The following is a 9220-nucleotide window of genomic DNA, read 5'->3' on the forward strand; positions in this document are numbered from 1 at the left end:
ATGTATAAATGCTTTGACCAAGGTATTATCTTAGTTAATTAAATAATTATTTTTTTTTCTCATCATTAGCTATTATTAACCACGAACACTTGCATTTATATACTGGGATACTATACATTTCACAAGATTACTAAAAGACTTACTCCTGCTCTACCGCTCCTGTGTGTATTTTCATTGTGTGACAGATTTATTGCCTTCAAACTGTTTTAGGAGGGCTGATTTCATATTATTTTATAATATATCTGTATTAATTATTTGCAATGCTATTACATCATTTTATTTTTGGAGATTTGTCTTGCGGTGTTTTTTTTATTTTTTATTTTTATTTAAACTCCAGATTACGATTTTACACGCACTGGTATAATATACAGTATGTAATGTAGATTGGAAAGGTTTACGATATAAACAACTGTCATACAGTTGCATGTAGTTCATGTTGCAAAAGGTAAATAGGGTGAATTTAATATGTAATTCATAAACAATTTACATGTAATTTAGAAGAACACCGACCCTTTCAACCCCGACTCTCCCCATATTTACCAAGGTCTACAAACAAGTGGCTACTGCGACTAGTCCAGCACTTATTTTTCTTATGCAAAAATGACCAAGTTAACAATTTAATTTGTCCCTTATATCTCAATGGTTATGATGTCATTTTTAAACTTTTTCAAAAGCTCTGTTCTTTCTTTCTTCCTCCTGCTCCTCTGCTTTCAATCTTGCCCATCTTGGAGAAAGGAAGTCTGACGAAGTAGCTTATCTTGAGCCTAGCTGGTCGTAATATCTTAAAGGTATCTAAAACTATACCAGATACTTCGTGCCGCCTCGTCTCAGTCTCACACGCGGATTAGACCGTTATAAAACTATGATATGGAAACATGGTAGTGTAACCATATTTGTTGTACACCTTCTCATTTGAAATGTGCTGTTTCTATTAGACATACTTGCTTTTCCTGTTTCCTTTCTCTGATTAGAGTAGCCTGTATACCCTAAGCTCGCTCATGTGTGGTTAAAGGCTTATGAGTAGTGTGCTTGAGCGCATAGTGTGTATAGCAGGACACGAGACCATCGGTTTCTAAAACCCTCCCCCACATCAACACTTTTCTTCACAATAAACAACTCATCTGAAAGTTTGATCTGCGCGTTACCTTAAGAAAGGGACAAACAACGGTTATAATAACAAGGAATATTGATGAGTTAAAAGTTAAAAATGAACGATCATCTCACGTCACACTCAGATGTATTTAATGAACAGTTTCACCATAAAAAGAAAAAAGAAAGTGCTTCAAAATCCACCTCACGTTTTCAAGTTTTCATTTCGAGTGCATTTATCCTACACAACAATGGTATACAAAACCAGGAAAATCACAAAAATAAATATGCATTTTTATAAACAACCAGTGACTTCATTTTAAGAAAAAAAGAACGTCAAAGTCTGACCTCAAGTATTGTAGCAAAAGCAGAAAGATAAAAAACAAAGTCCACCTTGATCAGATAATTCCTAACCTACTATGTTTACAGTGAGTCACCGCCCATTTCCCCATTTCTGTTCATTGTGGAGATTATGGATTTCTTTAACTTAATGGGGTTGTGATGTGTGCGCTACATTCTGTTCAATTTGGCTAGTTTTGAAATCATTCCTCTGAAGTTGGGACGACATAGCTATTCTGTCAGTCCGCAGTGCACTGAACAAAAAGTTGCTTTTATACGCTCGGGAGAGCAGACATTAAATAGTCGCGTTACAAAAATATAGAACTACTATATTTTAATCATTCACCTGTCAGAGTGTCACACTATATCGCATATTGGAACATTCACAACGCGATGCAGTTTCACTTAATAGGCTACAAGGTGTCTATCCCCACTTATACACGTTAATCAAAAGACAGTACACGTAATGGGCCCATGCCTTACTACGTTAAATACCCTTAAAGTCTATTACGTGTTTTCTCAGAATGAGTGAACCCGATAGCCTTGGTTTAGCCAAATCTGCATAGTCTATGCCCATTTAGTGATAACTCACCGACTTTGTATTTATATTTTTGTGCAGGAAATTAGAATGCAGTCGAATATTTTCGTCCCGTGGCAATATAACGGCAAATTGCGAATTTAACTGATTGGTTGATCCAATCACAGATACAATTTGCTTTTAAAGGCCTGTTTTGGAGGCAGTCTGCTTTTGCTGAAGTAAACAAATATGGTACGTCACAGTACATTCATCACAAGGCATTTATATGGGACAGGGTACTCTAGTGGAACACCAAGTTAGCACTTGAATGTTTTTTAAGGTTACGCTTTCGAGTGCCAAGGTAATCCATATCCTTGGAAAATAGGCCTAGTAGAGGAAAATACAATCAAAACACCATACGAAAAGTACAAGGCTACTTGAGTCAAAGAGAAATAAACATTTACTAAGTATACCCTGACCAGAATGTGTGTATATTCCACTGAGCACCGAGGTCTGTTTTTTTTTCTTTGATTTCGTCACGTATGTAAAAACACTGTTGTTTGCAGTTGTCTGCATGCCTGTAGGTCGCTGCGTTTAAATCGGTAACATTTACAATAAGAACGACTAACATAAACCTCCTCTCAAAAGCAAACGAGCATATTGGAAATAGCACCACATTAATAGTTACTGATTTTAAAAAGGTTTTTGGGTTAACTTGCGATGGCTCTTTTGCGTAAGAAAATCGAGAAATAAAAACACAAGTCACTAATTCACCTTAGCGAAGTGCAATGCGTGGTAAATTTGTGCTTTAGCTGTTCTATACCTTAAGCTATGAATGTGCTAAAGAAGGAGTTTGATTTGGCGTTTTTCCCTCTGTTACATCGTGCAAATCAAACAGCTCTTGATTGTCAGTTAGAGGGCAATTGTGTTGGGCCTACCGTAAGAGTTATGGTGCGCTGCGTGTGGGGCGCCAACAATTGGGGAGCACCCATAAAATGAATAAATAAGAAGGGTATGGATCATCGGCCTACAGTAATTCAAAGATACAGTATGTGGATGAAGCATAAAGTGAAATAGAAAACATTGGCCCAAAATATACCGACAAAGTCAGATGTTTTAAAAACAAAATCAACATTTTAGTTGACACAGACCTGACAATCACTATAACGTCATCCTTATGAGAGATGGTTAACCCTGCCTGCAAAACGAGCCAACATTTGCTCCGTGAGAGTCTAGTCCATCAGGTCAAAAACGGCTCCACGATGTCAATGTCATTTTGATTTTTGCTAGACCAGCTTATTATAAATACCTCCGTATATTCCCGAGTCCTAAACCTCGGCCTGTGCTATATGAGGACGGTGTTTGCTACATAACAACAGGCCAGATACGTTATGCATTGAAAACAACAGTGAAAACAAAACAACTAACTGGTATCAGTGCTTGTCACAGTTTTAAGACATTTCCCCCCGAGCTCAAAACAACAGTTCATGGGATAACAGAGGCTTTCCTGAATTTGTGGCTTGGAGGGGGAGGAACAACTGAATGACCGAGCTGCCATCTCCACACTGGGTGAGAACGATGAGGCAGTCGGCTACTTCCTAAAGAGTTCAAAGAGTAAGCGGGACTCAAATCTCCATCGCTGCCAATAACAAGAGACGGCGGAGAGGGAAAATTCGCCATGAATCGGAAGGGCTTTTTCAGAGATGCTACATTGGCGCTCGCTCGTTTGCGTTTGCTAGCGCCTGCACAGTCTTCATTCGATCCCTCACTGCTGGCGAATTTTCCTGCGGAACGGGGGCTCCGGTCAACTTTTGCAACTGATTTCGCGGATGTCCTTACACTTTCGGCTTTTTTCCCCAAAAGCATCGCCCTGTAGTTTCTCCTGACCCTTGCACCGTTCTTGGATTCCCCTTCCTCGGAACAAGGAGTGTTTAAAGTGCTTCTTGATTCCTCGTTACAGGCAGTGTGTTTTTGAACAGAGCTCTCTGTGGCTTTGCAGTGGTCAGTTTCCTTAAAATGATTACTGATGCGCTGGGCATCAGCGTCGTTATCCTTACAACATTGATATTCCGGAGGCTGATTTGCATATTCATATTCGTCAAAGGTGTCCTCGACTTTAATCTTCACGTTGCTGAGTAAAAATGGTGGCGTTTTCACTGCCCTGGTGCCCTCATTGTTAAAGCCTGAGGTACTAATAGGCTCCTCGGTCTCTGTTTTGATAGGTTTTAGAGGTGAAGGCAGTTTGAGGGAAGTTTTTGCTTCCCTCTTGGAATTTGCTGCTAATGAAAGATTGCTGTCAGAAGACTTACAAACCGTTATTTCTTTGTCCGGAACACAGTGGGAGATCAAGGCTTGGGAGCATTTGTTTGCAGAACCCGGTATTCTTTGTTGGGGAAACGCCTTGTTTCCATTTGCATTAGGTGTAAGCCCAGTCTCTTTAATTCTGTTAGCCACAGAGTTTGTTGTCTTTGGATCATTTGAAAATTCAAGGCGTGATGGTGCTTCAGAGCCCTCGTTTTGTTTAAAATCTGGGAAGCAGGTCCGCACCGGGCAGAACTTCTGCACATTTGCGGCATCACCATCCTTGTTGTGCGCGTCCCTGGACGAGTCCGATTTCTGAGTTTTACCAGTTCTTTCACAATCCAAAGTAATCGGTGCTCCTTGGTTTGTGTGAATGTTCTGCACATTAGGCCTGTAGTGAAAAGTTGGCTGCAAGAGCAGAGGTGCTTTTGTGTTGAGACTTGAGAACCTCGCACGCCTGAAACGAATACTCTGCACTGAAACTTGACTGGACACAGAGCTCGAATCAGACTGAGAGGAGCTCTCTTCATCGCTGCTGACATCTGAAGAATCCGACAGGGAGTCATCCTCCTCCTCCTCCTCATCTGAAGTCCCGGAGTTGCTGGTGGTAGAGAAACTCGACCCGAAATCCGAATCGTTGTTCACCCGTTCTGAGATTGAGCTAGATTCCGTGTCGCTGCTGCAGCTTTCCTGAAAATGTCCAGTGTGGATCCGAGGATCGACGTAAAATCCATGTTCGAGGTGGTGAAACTGGCTCAAAGATCCATTGGGAACTTTTGGTTTACAGCACTTTGGGACGACCAAAACCGGATGGCTTCGTTTGCTCCTCGACCAGAATTGCCTCACGCTGCTCTCTCGCTTCCTCTTCCTTTTGTAAAGTAGGTCTGCGTTGCCTTGGTGCTTTGCCTGCGCTGCAATGGCGGACTGATAGAGCAGCGGTTGCCGATTCACAACGTGCCGAAAAAGCGTATGTTTCTGATTAAAAGCCACACAGTTGTCAGGTATTTGATCTGTTTCATAGTTTTTAAAGGGTGTAGATGCCGACTTCGTGACCGGTTGAAAGTCACGGGCGAAGGATTTGCTGTAAATTTGAGGTAGATTTGAGTGAGTGCGAGGGACAGGGTCCTGTCGAACAGCTTTATTTTTGAATGAGAAAGTCTGAGGAACGCCATGCAAACTCAACCAAACTTTCTCTCTCCAAAAGTCACTTCGGGCAGAGGTGCGATTTTTGCCGTCGCACATTTTCTCTGAGGAATTTTTTGTCTTTTCCCTTCTTTTGTTTGACTTCAATACGCGCTCAGTTTTGCATGAAAAATACAGTGCCTCCACGTCCTCTCTTGAAATCAGAGTGCATTTAGCTGCATGGAAAGCTATAGAATTTATTGCTTTGAGCTTTCGCAATTCCTCCAAATCACAGTGATGCTTCTTCACGTTTAAATGGTCCATTCGTTTGTGTACAGTAGTCCGCGGAATATTTTTCAGGAGGTCGGTGAAGACTTGAGAAAGGGCAAACATTTGTTTGCCTTTGATAACCAAATAGCCAAGCTTTACACCCTGCATTTCCTCAAAACCGGATTCCAAGTCCCCCATTTTCTTCATTGCATTAATTCCAACATTTAGAGCGACGGATGTCCTGAAAGTAGCTTTACTGCTGCTTCTTTATTTCAAGGCATTCTGCTGACCGCTCCAGCATGGGCTTTGACATGTCCACGCTGCCTGATGAACAAAAAGTTTTAAATAGAAAAATAAAAATGAAATGGCCTGCTTGAATTAAAACAATCAGTCCATTGACCTGAGCACTGCATGATCGATGGAATGTGTGTGATGTTGCCGACAGGCTGGCTGCTGCCTGTCTGAGCTCCTGTATACCTGCGCTCCCTCAGCTCCCTTCCCATTTGGCCATGAGGAAAAGAGGAAGGTGAACAGCACTGCCAGTGAGATGGATAAAAAGCGAGGAGAGTAGGGAAGGGAAAAAGAGAGGGAGTGAGCGACAGAGAAAGCAAGAGAGAGAGGGAGGGCGAGAGAGAGAAATAGAGTCCAAAATGCAGCTGCTATTCCCGTTGCTGGTTTAGTCACAAATAAAATGACAGTGGGAACTGAGCAAGGCCGGAGACACCTTCATCAATTAATGCCCCCAAAGCCGACGCTGATTGGACGTTACTGACAGGTGATGCAATAAAAATGGATATTCCACCCATGGCCACCCCCATCCCCCTAGCTAATTACCATACTGTTGTAATCCCACCTCTCTTAGAGCAAATAATTCGCTAGTGATAAGTTCATGCTTAGAAATTAATATTAGTCATTTTGTCGGAGTGTTGTAACAACTTTGTGTTGTTGTGCTTGTGAAAAATTATTAATGCTGACAGATGGGTATGTTGGACAGCATATATAATGATGTGCAGCTTTTTTATTTTAACAAATTAAACATGGTCGTGGTTATCGCATTTTAATTTAAATGCTTTTTATCTTTTGAAATATCATTATACACATCATCATGCAGATTTTAATTTGGTAATTTCTCTAATTTCATGGAGATAAGCATTTTAACTCAAACTGACGTACATTTTAAAATTAAAAGCAAACATTTGTTAACAGTGGCAAGTTAAAAGCAGAATGAAAATATCAATGTTTGCATTTTACCAATCCTAAAACTCGTTTGAATTCGGAAAAAAGAGATTCGCAGACAATTGTGTGTAAGGTGTTTTCTTTTTCTGTGATATTGCATATTTAATCAACACAAATCTAAATATATATCATCTCAGCTAATGCTTTTTGTCATTTTGTGTGCATGTGCTGTAAGCTCGCCCTTTAAGGTAACAGTATGTGCAGAAAAAAATAGCCATGCTTTGAAAAATCTTCGGAGCTTTTTTCCAAGTTGCAAATTAATATATTCAAATTCTAAAATAAGAGCTGTCGATCATGATACACGAATTGTAGAAAGAGCTAAGAATGCAAGAAACACGTGTGTAAAAAAAAATGTGTACATGTTAATCAGCATGTTCGAATACTCTCGTAATTGTTCAGTTTTACACTCGGCATCTAAGTTAGAAAGATAGTCTATTATTCATACTTTTGCGGTCCATTTTTTTTCACAGATCAGGCAGGCCTCCATCCCACTTCCTACTAACGTGAAAGAGAAAATAACGGGTCTTCACAAGCAAAGACTTCCCCCTCCCCCGTTTGTGTCAGTGTACAGACATATGCCGTTTTACAATGGTGAGGAAAGAGAATGAACAGAAAAAAGTCATTTTAACCACAATACAATAACGTTTTCAGGCATACATAATTCGACAGAAAATCCTTCTGCAAATCTTAAATGCACATGTAGGCTTAAGGAACTCTTAGTAAAAACGTACAAACATGTTGCGAAACACCAGCCACTCCTGATATTCGAAATTTCCATTGTGTTCATTGTAGAACACGAAGTGAATGTAAATGAATATTACGTTTTTCACGCACCGGGCGGACGATAAGGCCTTGCTTTTCAGGTGGTTTTAAAACTCAAAAGGCGATCGATGTTTTTTTGCGAATGTTGTATGGTACAATAAAGATAAACATATTGTTCATTAAACTGTGTGATTTTAACCATTCCAACATTTGAATGCAAATGACCTGCTACCACCATCTCAGCAAACGAGCCGGGATGAGCAAACCAGTGCAATTATGGGTTTGAACTTTACTGTGCATCATACGATTCACTAACAGTGCTTTAAACGTGCATAAACGTTTTTGTTGGAAGTGCTAGTTCAGGATTTCTATTATATGAACTGATTATTGATAAATGGGTTTAAATAAGTATAGTTAAAATCAATCAAACCTCCATGCCAAGAGCATTGCTCTTGATAAAGACTTTATATATGCCATCTTGCACCCATGTTTACCTGATTACAGCGAGCAAAGAGAGTTCTGCAGCTGATGGAGGTGATTCGTGTTAATCACCACAGCCCATTTAATACTAAATTCAGCATCGGTATTTGTCAGAACGTACATAATCCCACCTCACTCGAATCGCAAGGGGCGGTAACATAAATACACTCTAGTTCATAAGGATTTTCAAGAGAGTGTATGTCACTTTATACTCCGGGCTACCTTTCCTAGAGTCGTCGTCCTGTTGATTCAGAGCTCTCGGCCTCTTGTTAAACCTTCAGCGTTGAGTCCTAGAGCAGCTCCTTATTACTGCGGCTGCTTTGTCAAACAAACGGACAAACATAATGTTTATAGGCCTGAATGTCTGCAGATGTTTAAATAGCACCGCTTACGTTTTTTTTTTTTAGAAAAAATATATGCCAACATAATATGTAAATACATATAAATGCTACACAGTATTGATATTAGCGTTGCATTTATGCTGCAGCTGCTCTAAAATGATTATCTTACTTGTAGAGTTTATTTACTCTCAAAGAGTTTAAAGCAGCTGGGTAGTTGTTCAGACATGCAGTAAACAATGTAGGCTATTTAACGATGGGAAAATTTCGTAATATTATTTGACCTGCATTAATGAGCTGTTCCACCTATTAGTCTATGCAATTTCATTGTTTTTCCCCCCACATATACACTGGTATTTGAACGTTATGCAGTCTAGCACTGTTAATAGTCAATTTTATTCCAACCTCCGCTGAACTCTCTATAACTTTTATCCAAGGGGCACACATCATTTGAAAGACAACACGCAGGTCCTGGTCCTTTGATTCTGAAACCTCACAGCTTGAACAGCCCTCAATTGTGACATGAGTGATAATGATTGATCTTCGACCCAGTGTGCATCGTCGTGGGTGAAGAGTTGAGGGGTTTGTCTTCAGAAATGTTTTGTTTTCCCGTTTTAAGAATTAGGCTATTTACTTTTCGAAAATCAGGATAACTTAAATCAACAATTTATCAATGAAGTTGGGATATTACTACTATCATTGCAGTTTACTGGAACGACTAACCTTTTTCCGCATTCCAGGGAGCCGCCTTTAATTTTTAATTTAT

The 9220-nt window shown here is 40.0% G+C and overlaps 1 protein-coding gene across 1 annotated transcript; it reads right to left on the bottom strand.

Moving 5' to 3' along the window:
• Nucleotides 1-1294: 1294 nt before the first annotated feature.
• Nucleotides 1295-7774, bottom strand: skida1 (SKI/DACH domain containing 1). Its single transcript, XM_073831180.1, has one exon. The coding sequence runs from the start codon at nucleotides 5843-5845 to the stop codon at nucleotides 3431-3433; it is 2415 nt and encodes an 804-aa protein (XP_073687281.1). The 5' UTR covers nucleotides 5846-7774; the 3' UTR covers nucleotides 1295-3430.
• Between the last annotated feature and the right edge of the window lie 1446 nt (nucleotides 7775-9220).

This window comes from Garra rufa, chromosome 24, assembly GCF_049309525.1.
Source record: "Garra rufa chromosome 24, GarRuf1.0, whole genome shotgun sequence".
In the NCBI taxonomy this organism is placed as follows: domain Eukaryota; kingdom Metazoa; phylum Chordata; class Actinopteri; order Cypriniformes; family Cyprinidae; genus Garra; species Garra rufa.

Coding starts and splice junctions, on each gene's coding strand:
- skida1 (XM_073831180.1), bottom strand. CDS start 5,845: ATGAAGAAAATGGGGGACTTGGAATCCGGTTTTGAGGAAATGCAGGGT.